This window comes from Pungitius pungitius, chromosome 14 (assembly GCF_949316345.1).
Source record: "Pungitius pungitius chromosome 14, fPunPun2.1, whole genome shotgun sequence".
Lineage (NCBI taxonomy): Eukaryota > Metazoa > Chordata > Actinopteri > Perciformes > Gasterosteidae > Pungitius > Pungitius pungitius.
The window spans coordinates 14538822-14552800 of record NC_084913.1 but is presented as its reverse complement, the minus strand read 5'-3'; the positions used below and the strand labels follow the sequence as shown (position 1 = coordinate 14552800).

General features: G+C 45.1%; 1 protein-coding gene across 4 annotated transcripts in view; it reads right to left on the bottom strand.

The window, feature by feature from the left end:
* Positions 1 to 6787: 6787 nt before the first annotated feature.
* The window catches only part of sobpa (sine oculis binding protein homolog (Drosophila) a), a 28624-nt gene continuing 21432 nt past the window's right edge, over positions 6788 to 13979 (bottom strand). For all 4 annotated transcript variants that reach the window (XM_037487319.2, XM_037487321.2, XM_037487320.2 and 1 more), the window contains 2 exons: positions 7907 to 9953; positions 6788 to 6843 (listed from right to left, as the gene is read on the bottom strand). In XM_037487319.2, the coding sequence (XP_037343216.2) occupies positions 7908 to 9953 (2046 nt within the window). In that variant the 3' untranslated portion in view covers positions 6788 to 6843; position 7907. The remainder of the gene's footprint in view (positions 6844 to 7906; positions 9954 to 13979) is intronic.

Sequence of the window (13979 nt, the reverse complement as noted above, 5' to 3'; positions counted from 1 at the left end):
TATAACAATACCAAATAGTTGATTTCACTAGAATGAATGAGGCAAGAATCAAAATGAACTTCATGATCTCAGTTACGGATGGGCGGATAGATATAAATATAGAGAGACATAGATGTATACACACACATTCTTCCCTGGTACAGACCAAAGCAGTTCCTTGGTGTAATAGCTCTGTCATTATGACGTGCTCACATTCCTACAGCAATAACTGTTTTGCAGCTGTTTTTGTTGATGTCACTCGACTTTGCAGCCATTTCCATTTTCCAATACACAACTGGAATGTGTACTCACTACATCTCCGGGGGGGATCACCAAACAGGAAGTGATGCGTTTGACATTTTCTTTATTTAGTAATTTTGCCCACAAGCACTCCCTTCAGAGACTTTGTTTGACGGTTTGTTTGACAGGTTATGTTAGGGAAATGTGGTGTGAAACAACACCACAACGTATTAAACACCATAATGGTCTTGGCATGTTTTTCATGGTTTTGGGCTAGTCCCAGTATTGTAGTGGTGTCTGGAGGAGTGGATTGGCTATAATCAAACAGGTAACCCTCTAATTCTGGAGCAACAACGTTACAGCACCTTATATAAATCCCTGACATGACAAAGTGGATAACAGGTCATTCTTTCCTTGAGCAAGGAAGTTAACTAAGTTACCTAAATCCACCAGGTATACTCATTATGGCAGCACCATGCACCTTCAAAGGGTTTGATCAAATACAAATGGCGTTTCTCATCCCTCATCACACCTGTACCACACAAAACAACACCTGTGAATCTCCATAGCTCACTGCGTAGAGTAGTGGGCTCGTTGGCTTTAGGATGTTTTGATCCACGGGGTTCGAATCCCGATCGTTTACATCTTTTTTTACATGTATATATTCTTGAATACATGTTTTCACACGTGGTTGTGATGTAGTGCTCACTTATACAATCGTGAACGCTGCAATGGATTTGTGATGCGTTTTGTAGATTTTCATCAATATGTTTGTGAATGTGCTGCTGTTAGATGGCAGGTTGTTTGGCTTCATACACATACAGCAAGAAACTCTTCTAATCATTACGTTACACTGGCTATCTAAGTTAGTTAATGCAACTTTTGATATAGTAACACTTTTTTTTTTTACATATGTACTGTATATGTGACCAACAATATTATGATCCTGTGAGATTTGATCAGCTGTACCACATGAGAGGGCATTTTTAGTGCTATTTAGGAATCCTTTTGTCTGCAACACGGACGCTGCTAAGATGTTGTGCCACTAATATAAAAAGAAAAGAAATTAATTGATAAGCTACAGTAAACATACTGTATAACATCCCTGTATAATTTCTGTGCACTAGTGATATTGCTCATATACACGTGTCATGTAATTACACACTTGAGTAATTCAAAACAAATCTACTGTAAGGTGATGCACACAGGATAACAACCTCATGATTTGGCGGTGAGAAGTTTTATTCAGTACAATAATAGTCATGAATTCTTTTGGGGTTCTTTTACAAGCTGAAATATCAAAAGTTGAATCAACTCAATACACTTTCATAAATAATAAAACCAACATTGTCGGCTTTGTTTTTCTCCCCCATTAAGCTGTTGCACAGGAAGCATTTAATTGTGAATCCATTAAAATTGCGTGTCTCCCTGAGGAAGTGGAGCCTCCTCCCATTACCTCTTCACTGAGGGGTGGGCCGATACCCAACAGCAGCCATACGATGGAGCTAGAGACCATTGGCCCCAGAATGTGTGAATGTGCAGTCACACAACACTCCCGCTGTATACACCACCACTCTACTTGTTGTTTCTGATATGTCAGTATGGGATAATGCAAAGAATAATTTCCCCACAATGATGATGATCAATAAATGACACCTTTTATTCTTCTTTCTTTCTTTTCTACTGAGCTCGGGAGTTGATTTTTAGGTTAATTTTCTTAGCACCCCGAGAAATAAATAACGATTTCACTTTATTACTTAATGTCTAAGCTGAGCTCATTAGTTAGTGCTGATTTCATTTTCAATCCACTCCATTCTAGCCATGAATATTTAAATGGTATATCCTAAACCGAGTTATGAATGATTCAATATTCTAAAATGTGTATTCACTCACGCATTATTCACAACATTTTAGGGCTGTGCATGTATTTGACTGGTAGGCGCTATGGCATCCTTGTGTTTATTAAGGGGTTCAAATCTCTTGTTGGGGTTCTTATTTTAGACTAATTCATTATTTTCTCATGCACTGAATGGTTCATATTTGGCGTTTGCTCATGTATGGACTACTGTAAACTATGGTACATCAGAGGTCAAATTCTTATTCTTATTTCTGTTTCCTTTTCTCTTAAAGGTAAGAACATTGTCTGTGATCCCACAGGAATGTTTTTAGAGGCGACGTTATGAAGTGAGGAAAAATCTCCCCGATAAAAAGGCAGCCCAAGGAGAGGCGGTAGTTTTATCTCTTTCAGATCAGAGGTGAATGAAGTATTCCTCGTACATAGAATGACCAGATATCTTACACAAGGTTGTGTGTGCCTCTTATTTATTTGTCTTCATGAGCAATTCACTGGATAAAACAAATACTGTTACAACACAAAAAAAAGATTCAAAGTAACTTTGGCCACATGTTATGTACATGTTACAACGTCATGATAAAAGACAGGAGATCATCTCCTCGTGTCACTGTTTTCTCCATTTTAATAGTTTAAAAAAAATTCAGTGTTCACCAGGCATTTACACCGCAATCCAATGCTCAGGTCAAACCACCTTTTATTTTACTTTTTTTGATTTATTATTTGCAAATGCAAAAACTTGTCAACAATAAATAATACTATAAAATGTACACAAAAAGATTGACGGTTCACCACAAGTCAAAACGTTGAACAGATCGAATGTTTGGGAACGAGGGAGTTTCTTTTTTAGCAAAAATGTGACAGTCCATACAAGTTACAGAAAAAGCTGATTATCTATACATTGACACTAGCGAGATAACAAAGTTGTTGCTGTTTCTGGTACATTTCATTTTGTACAAAGAAGGGAGTCTTCCTGACACGCGAGCATCATTGTCTTAACCGAATGGATTATACAAGCAAAAGTTAAGGCAACTTCTCTGTTTGTTTCTGAAAGGTATGACAAGGAGTCACATGTTTTATTTGATCTGTGGGGTCGGGGTTAGCTGTCATTGCATAATTTAGGCTGTCGACGAGGTCTGCAGTCTGTTATCAAAAAGAGGAATGCTGGCAAAAGGCTGATTCAGTACAATCCAGGATTTCCCCGGTGAGAGTTAGGCTCTCGTGTCAACGATATCTGAGACGGGGCCGTGTGGCGCATGCAACGATGCAGATTAGGGTCAGATGTAATGTGCACCTTGTTTTGTCTGGTGTGTGTCTGAATGTGTGTACCACGGCGACAAGCAGGAGGGGACAGCAGACCCAAAACAAGAGATTTGGGATCCTTGAGCTCCTCAGCACATATCAAACCCGCTACAACTTTTTTCTTCTGAGTCTGGGAGATGAGCCAGTTGTAAGTAAGACCAGATTTTAATGTCAGCCTCATGGTGGTATAAGAAGAAGGGACAAGAAAAGGGCACCAAAACTATTCAGTATATTATCAGCAATAAAGGAATATCTTATGAAGGAAGGAAACTGCAGCCGACCAGCTTAGCATAAACAAACAAACAATTGGGTTCATCATTTAACATTGTTTTCTTTATCCTTTGGACAAAGCTGTTTTTCCCATTTTCAGTCTTCATGCTAAGCTAAGCTAATCGACGGCTGGCACAGTGGGAACAACCTCCTCATTTAGCCATCAGAACGAAACCCACTCAGTGTAATTTAACAAAAAATGAAGCTATTCCTTTTGTGGAAATCTTGCTATTACAGTAATTCAAAACATGTTGTCCTGAGGGTGGCGCTAGAGGTCAGCTCATGGAGAGTCCAAATGGGAGAAGGGCTCTTCCTCTGATTAACATCAATGTTCTCGGGTTTACAATTTATGGCAATGTGTCCCCACATAGGCTTCATCTGTCTCATGCGCTAGCGGGACAAAATATTTGAACAGCCTACATCAGTCCTACATCATCATCATCATCACCATCATCACCACCGTTCTTTTCCCTTCACGAGGAGTCTTCTCTTTTTTGAAAATGCTGGCAATGCAGTGTGTGCTAAGGGTTAGCTCGGAGCTGCAAACAAAGGGGCAAACCAGCACGTATTTAGATAACTTTGTCCTCTTCACCCAACATGATAGCCTTCCTCCCTCCTCCACTCTTTCAGGCCTGTACACTAACAAATGTTTGGCCTCAGACAAAGGAGCTGTGTCGGTGGCTGCCATTGAGCACATCGTGTCCTCTGTGTGTTTTTGCCACCTGGGAGTAAAGACAATTAAATTCCCAAAACGTGCGCACAGGGGGTATTTTATATGCTTGATAAGATTTAACATTTTCAGAAAGTATATCTAAACAAACAACTGAATAAATATATTTAAAAGCATTGAGAGATATTGACTCCCGGTCAGAATGGTGAGGGGTATGTTGGGGGGGGGGGGTAATGACCTCTAAATATCCTGGCTGTGGCCTCGGCTTTGTATGACTCCCATATTACAGACATTAGAAACTGCAGTGTCCAGTTTCTTTGTGACAGCAGCCCTGGTTTCTGGATTCTGGATAAGACAGCTGCCCTCTAATGAGGGGAAATCTTCAATTAAGGGTGCATTTGTTCAATATTTGAAAGATGCATATAGTTACGTTGCAAAATAACTACAAAAAGCATTGTAGCCAATTATGGACAAATGCCTTTAAGCAGAAGGTTGACAAAACAGAAGCAGAAGAGCGTTTTCCCTGCCACAATAGGGGCGAAGAAGTGCTGAACGTGATACCGAAGCTGGGCCTTGGCATGCGGCGAGCTGAGCCTAAATGCCTGAGTAACAGGCACACAGCTTACTTCTGAGTCAACACTGTGTAATCTCAGCTGGGCTCTCCGCTTGCACCTGCCTCACACGGTTAAATGTACTAAATGCATTTTGTGTGTGTCCGTGTGTGCCACACAAAGACTGTTGGTGTGCTTGCGATATGTGATTATGTGTTAAGTGCCAGACCTCTTTGGGACAAAGAAAGAACCGCATAGTGTCGAACTGTGAACAAAAATAAATAAATCAAAGGCTGCGGCGGAAAACTGTGAGATGGCAGGGGACTTCAACACGTAATGTTAAGCACAACTAAGCATCGTTCAAATCCTGCATTGTAGCTTTTTTGTGGATTTGTATTTTGCATTCTCCCTTTGTAGTGTAACCTATGATCGGCATTTATGGATGGAGTAAACCTTAAAGACAACCCCGTCAATCCACTCGTATTCTCCTTTATCATCCTTTATTTTAAGTGCTTGTTATTTTGGCAACTATAAATTATCTGGTCAAATCTTCAATTTCAAATCCCATTTTCTCTAAACATTGCATCATAGGCCTTTGGCGTGTGATGATGACTTGTCTCGCAGTGGTACATCGTACCCTTCTCCATAGGAGAGTAAACTAAATGCTGGCTTTGTTTGTGCGTCCCAGCTCGACGCCGTGTGACTGGATCGGATCAAACGCGACGGGTCGCCCAAAATGTTGCACATGGAGCATGCTGCGGAATAACCGACAAGGCATGCCTCTAAAACCATAATTGGCCAAAAAGATAAATGCAGCAGGTTGGCAGGACAGGTGTACAAGCGACAGGCAATGTTTGAAAATATTTCTGAAAAATGATTTCCAAAAAATACATTTGTGTTCCCCCAGGTCCCAAAAGAATTATGGATGAAAATAAAGTTGGCTTCTCTCTGCCACCCTGTAAATTCCATGTAGTCTCAAACTAGCCCATCTCATGAACATCACAGGTAATGTATAATAGAAAAGATGAAGCATTAGCCTGCGGGAGCAAGTAGCCTCTGCAGTGTTCACAAAGCATCGCTGTCCCGCTTGTTTTGAAATGTTCTCAGACGGCAGCTATTGCTGTTCGTGGGGCGGCTCGCCGTTTAAGCACACAGACACTCCAGAGGGTTTAGAAATATCAAGGAATGATTGCCATGACAACTCTGTCCCAACATTTCAATTCAGGGAAGTTTAAGAGAAAAAAAAAATGGCAGAAGGGAAACAAATAGCAAAAGATTGTATGATTGCACCCAAATACCGTCACTTGCTGGTGAAGGTTAATATTTGATCTTCTAGTGCGGTGGGAATAATTCTCAATACAACGTGTGATTTAATGTCCAAAGACAGTTTTCCAGCCTCTGATTGAAACATCTCTTTAAAAAGGACCCTTGTTTTTTTGCTGGTTAGATAGGACAGACTTCTTGCACCTTATTGCCAGCTCTACAATCGGTCTACACCTTCACCACAATCTCACTGGCGCAGAGATGTTGTGCCTGCGGTGGGGTCCCAGGTTGGAACGAAACAGGAGTATTCTTTCAGTGATGGAAATCTCTTTTTTGTTCGCTCCATAGTGGCAGACAACATGGAGGGCACTTGCTTTGATTGGGGGGGGGGGGGGGGGGGGGGGGCGTGTGTGAGGTATCGGGGGCAGTGTGGGCTGACAGTCAGAAGCGGCGGGGCGACGTCGACTGGCCACGTCGCCACGCACGCAGGAGTTCAGTCCGGCGCCGCGATGCACCTCGGCGCCCCGGGTGGACTCTCCTCGGTCATCAGAAGGCGATTTGTGGTGCTGGTGGACAAGACGATGAGCGAGAGAAACGCGCGTGACGTGTGCGGCGATAGTTGGCAGGAGCGGGAATCTGTGGCTAGGGGCGGGGGGGGGGGGGGGCGGGGGGGGGAGTGAGTATCGTTGATGGCACTGAGGTCCTCAGAGCGTCATCTGTGAAACAGAATGGGAGGGGAATTAGACTGAGTCACCCCCAGCCCCCCCTCCCAAGAAGTCAATGCATGAAGACAAAGCAGGCAGCCCCCACTTTGATTTCCAGATAAGCGGGAGACCAGAGGGCGTTCAGTTAGGAGCCACGCGGCTCATATAAGAACACTGAGGATTAGACTGAGGAAAGTGCACCTCACAGCAGTGCTTCCTAATTTGGGGTTTATTCTCTTTGGTATCAGCTCGACGACACTTTAGGGCAAATAAAGAATGAAATATTCAGAGTCTGTTTCTTTGGTGGTATTAATTTTACATACTGTTTTAGATCATTCATAATAAATGCTGTGGGACATTGCACACAAGTTGGAAAAGGCAAGCCAGAGCACGGACAATGTTTTTATCCTCCCATATCAAAAGTCAAAGAGTGCCTTTTTAAGTAAGCTGAAGGTTGCAGTATACTTGACCTCAGCTGCTTGTTCGTGTTCAGCAGAACTGGCGCTGAGTGGGTCACGATTCCCAGCTTTTATTGTTATTAATTACTCTCCTTCAGAGCCGTCTTCTCATGTTACGGCAACTTGAATTGGTCTCCAATTGCTCTTGAACACAATTTTATTAAATTAGCAACATTGCATCATTACATTTGGTTTTAATGGGTTGAATAAAATTAGAGAAATACATGTGTATAAAATTGAAAATTGTTGTTAAAAAAGATATCACAAAAATGATGTTTTCATTTCTATTAATTAAATAATCTAAAATAGATTTTGAATTTCCTTTTTTTAATGGCACTAACAAGTGGGTTTACCTCATTGGTCACTGTCTCTTTTAGAGGCTTTTCAGAGTCAGAGCCCCTCCCCTCCAGAATTACCCAAATTTCATGATGAAAAGACCAAATATGAATAATAACCAAGAACATTTTAGAATTTAAGGGGGTACGTTCAGACATGCATACTCGGAACGAAGAAAACATTTAAAGAGAATCATCAAAAGTGACTTATAAAACACTAAACTCCTGTGAATATAAAATGATGATAAGCATTTTTGAAGGAGCATGCTGTGGCAAACCAACCTCATTTGTTTTGATTGCGGATTCGCAGACACCTCCTCTTCAGCGGCGGCTCCAGCTCGGCGGCCCCGTCTGCTGACAAAGGGGAGCTGATGGAGCAGGACAGGATGGTGGTCTTGTCTGCGCCGGGCTTTGGCACAGGCTGGATGACCACACAGCCTCCCGCGGACAGCAGTGGTATGGCGTAGGCGTGCTCGCCCTCCTCCGCGTTGGCGTCAGGATCCGGCTTCCCCTCCAATGTGTCGGCCATGTTGTCTTGCACCAAGCCCCGCTTCCCCCGCTCCCATTCTCCGGCTGAGCAATCGTTCTCTTTGAGAGCGTCGCGCTCCAGCTCGCCGTTGGCTGGCCGCTCCTCTGACTCTCCTTCTCCTGCAACACTGTCTCCTCTTCGGTCGGCGTGAGCCTCAAAGGCAGGGCCAAGAAGGGAATGCCACCCCGTACCATTGACTATGACATTACACGGGGCAGCGGGGCCGGCCAGGAGGTGGGGCAGGGTTTGGGGCTGGGTCGGTGCTGTGCTGGGCAAGGGTGGCGTGGTACTGTTAGAGATACAGGAAGTTTGCTGGCTCGCTGCTGGATCATTATGGGAAGGAGGACTGCTGTCGTTGGAGGGAGGGCTTGATAATTCCAGTGTGTTTGGGTGTGTTGCCCCTTCCAGTGCACTGAGAAAGCCCTGAGAGAGGGCCCCTTGCCCCCCTTCACGACTGCTTCTCCCTTCCCAACTCAGCCCAGCAGACGGTGGGGATCTTGATTCAGCCTCTGCCTCCACTTTGACCTGGACCCCAGTTAGCGTCCTCTGAATTACCTGCTGCTGGCATGGCCGCTGGCCCACAGTTAGGTCGATAACCCCCTCCGTCGCTGCGGGGCCGCTTAAATTACAGGTGGTACCCAAATTGTCCTCTGCCTTGACAGTCGAGTCCACTAGCGCCATTCTGCTTTTCTCTGAGCGGATTGGAGAGAGACGCTCTGCAACAGCCGGATCCATTTTCTGTTCCCCTCTGTCATCTCCAGAAGACCCTGGAGAGTTATGCCAAAAAGATGAAGCTTCAGAGGATTCTGGAGCACTAAAGAAGTGGCCCCTGCTCTCCGGCTGGTCCCTGGAAGTTCTGGGGTTAAAGGGAATTGGGATTGGAATTGGGATTGGAACTGGGAGTGGTACAATGACAGGGTAGGGGACCAAGAGAGTTGGTGGGGGTACCAATGGGGCCAAGGACGGCATGCCAAAGTTCATCATTGGGGGCAGAGGATATCGTCCATTGGGCATCATGTTGACTGGGGGGAAAGGAGGCAGGCCTGGCATGGAGAAACCTGGGTGGGGGGGCATCATGCCAGGGTTAGGATTGGATGAGGGGTGGACATGGGGAGACAGCAGAGGTCTGTGCATGGGGCTGGATGCTGAGCCCATGGACCTAGGGGGAGGTGGTGGGCCAATACCTGGGATGATAGGGTTTGACAGGGGACTATGGGAACCCCCTTGGTGAGCTGAGGGTCGAAGGAATGGCGGACGCATCTGCTGCATCATTTGATGCTCCATGAACAGCGGAAGGGGCATGGGTCCCCGGGGCGTCATCACCATAGGAGGGCTACCTGGAGGAACCCCGACAGGTGGGTGCAAACTGGGAACAGGCGGGGGGTGGAGTGTGGGGCTTTCATGGGGCCTTGGTGTGGGGATCTTGGCTGAGGAGGATAAGGATGGAGAGCAGTGGGCAGCCGTGTCGCAGGGTGAGGCGGCAGAGGATGGGGCCAATGCAGAGGTGGCAGAGGGCCCCCCTGGTGAGGGAGCCTTGCGCCGCAGGTCTGTTAACGGCGTCCCCCAGGACTCAGGAGTGAGGAGCTGCACCCCTCCACCGCAGTCCATCTTACCCTCCCCACCCGCCCCGTGACCCGGGTTACACAATGCTCCAGGCAGTGCCGCCTGGGTCTCCTTGTAGAAAATGTCCATCTTGTACTGGTTCAGGCATTTGGCACTGCAGAACTGCAGCCTCCGCTCACCCGCACCAAAGTCCAGGTACTCCTTAGTGTGGCGAATATGTTTGCACCAGTCACACACCTGTGGCAAAAAACACACACAGTACAAACATACCGCATCAGCACCTCTCACTGGGCATACAATAGGCTTCTGAATAGTTTGTGATGAAATACAACATAATATCCTCTGAAGTGACCCTGTGTGCAGAAGCTCAGCCTCTAAACCAACTGAACATTAAAGATTATTTTTACGAAATACTAAATCTGTGAGGAGCAAATGTTTGTGCACGTGTCTGCATCGATGTGTTGTTACTGAAAGGTTCATGTGCACATGATGATATTCTGCTCTGCTTGAAGTGTCTTTAACTTTCTCACTTCTTGCAAGGAATCTCCATTTACACCTTCTGTCCGTAATAAAAACATTCTCAGTCTCATTTAGCCACAGAATTTCTCACTTGAAATTGAAGTGTGTGCCAAGTGGTAGACAGACATTAAAGTTTAGTCACTTTAAATGCTACAGTGATCAAATGACCACTGTTGGCTTAATACAAAACTTTCTTATTTCTGTTCGCCAAAAAAACACTGGTCAGATACCTATCATTGTGTTTATAGTCTTATTCCTGTGGGTAAAATATACATGATGGGACTATGTTAGTGACCTCTGCAGTGATTATAACTAGAAGAGTATCACTGATTTAAAACACTACTAATGGTAATATTTCATGTAACAGCCTACCTCTGAATGTAAAACAAATATCTGTGTCAGCCCGTTTGTGACAGGGCCCACGTGTTATGTTCTACAAACACAATATGGCAAGTGTTGCCATTTGCGCATGTTGTAATATAAGGAGACACACAGAAGCAATGCATCCATCTTTTTCACACAATACACTGCCTGGGTTGTTGTCATCTCTGCATACATGTATATAAAAAACCTGATCTCTTTTCAAACCAATCCAAATTGACTATTGTTCTTCATGTTCTTCTTCAACTTTGACAATTACAACATCTCTTTCAGATTCACTTTTTATAGCCATAAAAGGGTTTGTAAAATAACTCGATTTTGCCAGTTCAGTTTCAAACCACATTTCTCCTCACATACTGAGCCCAAAGGCAGGACCATTCTACATGATCAGATCCTAAAACACCCTGCTACACTGTTTCATCACTGTTCTACACCTTTGCAACACATAGAAATTCACATTTTTCCTTCGGGGGGTGGGGGGGTGAATGTGACCCTGGTCGAGCAGATAGCGGTGGGCGAGCCCCGAACACGACGTTACTCGTCGGGCCACACACAGCTCACTCTGTCAGCTCCGGGAGGAGTGTCAGGTCCGCTCTGGAGATAATTAAGGCATTAATCAGTTGTCAGACCCCTCAACGACATCCATCCATCACACAGACCCTTCAGCCCCCCTGCTGAATGTTAATAAGTCGAGGGATGCAAGCGGAAGGTGGACAAACTCCTTTTTTTCGGCGCCGCATAGCAACATTGGTTCATTAGCAGCTTAGAGGGATTTCAAAGAGGACGTAGCATGCTGTCCTGCAGCGGCTACATCTGTAAAACATCAGGTTCTCCCATTGATTATGTGTTTTACTCACTCAAGAATCTCTGAGTACAGCAGACAACTTCCAAAGGGCCAACACTTTTGATGTGCCGAAGTTCTGCATTGGTAATAATCCATCATTCGGGGTGGAGGTCTGGGGGATGGAGGTCTAGGGGATGGAGGTCTGGGGCATGGAGGTCTGGGGGATGGAGGTCTCAGGGATGGAGGTTTGGGGGATGGAGGTCTGGGGCATGGAGGTCTGGGGCATGGAGGTCTGGGGGATGGAGGTTTGGGGGATGGAGGTCTGGGGGATGGAGGTTTGGGGGATGGAGGTCTGGGGGATGGAGGTCTGGAGGATGGAGGTCTCGTGGATGGAGGTCTCAGGGATGGAGGTCTGAGGGAGCTGCTGATCAGAGGCCGGACTGCGCTTAGAGCAGCTCGCTGGTGGCGCTCACAATCCGACACGCTTCAGCGGCCCAATTAGCGCTCGCTAATTCAATGAGCCGTGACTGAGTAAAAGTCAAAAAGGTGCTCTCGCAAGTTGAGTTTGATAATGGTGAGCCCAGGATATTTTAAATAATGAATGTGCTGAACTCTTTCTCCTCGACTCAGGAAGACAGATGGAGACCACTTAACGACTTTCTGCACTTTGAGTGAAATTTCACTGCGCATTAAGCTAATGGAGTTGTGCTTTCTCTCCCCTCGCTCGCTCTCCCCTCGCCGCGACACAGATGTTTGCAGTTGAATATAATAATGCTCATTTATTTCCCGTTGTGGCCAACGAACCGGCGGCGGCGGTGCAGTATAACCGCGTGCATTACAACAATTAGCGCGCTTTCAAACGAGTGCAACCACCTCGGAGGTCGTCGCTTTCTGAACCAGGCCGATGGCGCTTGAAGTTCGCCAAAACAGGCAACTGCCTGGTGTCTAATCAGCCCAAATGAGCACGTTAGGTGAGGCCTTTCAGGGGATCGGACGAGGAGCGTGACAACAGGTCGCCGCGGAGCGGATGAGGCTGAAGATGGCGGAGAGATCGCATAGGATGAGGAAGAGGAGGAGGCGGGTGCACAGGGCTGAGAGTCTGTATCACAAACGGCCATAGTACCTGAAGTGGTTTGATATTTAGAACCAAGAGGTTGAAGCAAAGGGAGCATGTGAAGGGAAGGGCCCCCCCCTTCGATTTGTGGCTATTTTGACACTTCTCACTTTGCTTTTATCGTCGCAGAGTGCCAAACGTAAGGATTAAGTCAAGGAAAATAAAATAGGTGCTTGAAGCAAGACCGATGGTTTGCTTTTGACTCGAACTGTCTCACACACACCTAACTATCTGCAGTTTATTCTCTTTCAACAAGTCCATCAATGATGGGGAACAGAAACGGTCCGCTTGTTGCATTGTGGATCTTGTCCAAAAACTAAAATATGTAGCGAGAGACTGCAATCATAAAATACCTGGTCCTTTGGAAAAAGAAAAGAGAATAAATCTCCCACTTGCGTTTACACAAGAAAATTAAACTTTGGCAGCACATAACAGACCATCTGCAACATGTTGCCTCATTGTTATGAGTAGCCAAAAATATCATTTTACAGTGGCCTCATTTTTTGGAATATCTATCCTGATGGTTGTAATTACCTGGCTTACTAAAGAGGGGAAACGTCTCTGGCTCGTATGCTTTCCCAGTGTTTTAAATTGGCTTCACTGTGTACCTGATGTGTTCGTTAAAACCACGAATGGAGCGTGAAAAGTTCAAACTGGAGATGAAAGCCCAAGAGGAGCAGGACCACACTCCCTTTGAGGTGGCTGTTATCGCAGCCAGCCGTCGGTCATTATAGACGTGACATACAAAGGTCAGGTGAGGCTCTAATCGCCCAGTGAGTAGAATGACTCCACCGCAGCGGACTGGAACACTCAGAGATCTACAAGGTTTTCTTTTCCCACGTGGGACATCGTCACTTTATGCAAAACATGCCTTTCTCCACAAGGAGATCAATATGATGCTGCAGTCTAGTGTTTAAGCATCAGGACTGGAAACGGCGAAAGAACTAGTCCATCCAAAAGGCACAACATTCTTTTTGCTTTTAGATGTTAATGTGGATTATGTGTTGTTTTTGTAACAAACAAAGTGATAGTGGGTGGATTTCGTTATGTACAGACAGAACCAGGCTTTACTGTAGTTTATGGCATGTATTTGTCAGGGACCGTTTACAAAAAATGATGTATTTTAGGAGATTTAGCCACTAAATCATTGCAGTCTCAATGCTAAGCTAAGCTAACAAGCTGCTGGCTTTGGAGTAATATTTAGCTTTAGCTCGTCTTAGATGTGCAAGAAATATTGATTTTCTCATCCAATTCTCACCAGAAAGGCAAAGAAAAACAATTCCAACAGTGAAGTAACTGAACATTGTAGTCATCTACCACTCTACATCTTTTTTTGTATGACGCTTCTGGTCACAACTTATATGGGTCTAACGATGTTAGAAGGAAGTCGGATGGGGCAAGACGCCAACAGTCAGGCAATCAAACACTATCAACTATGCCCCATTATTCAGAGGTTAAACAAATA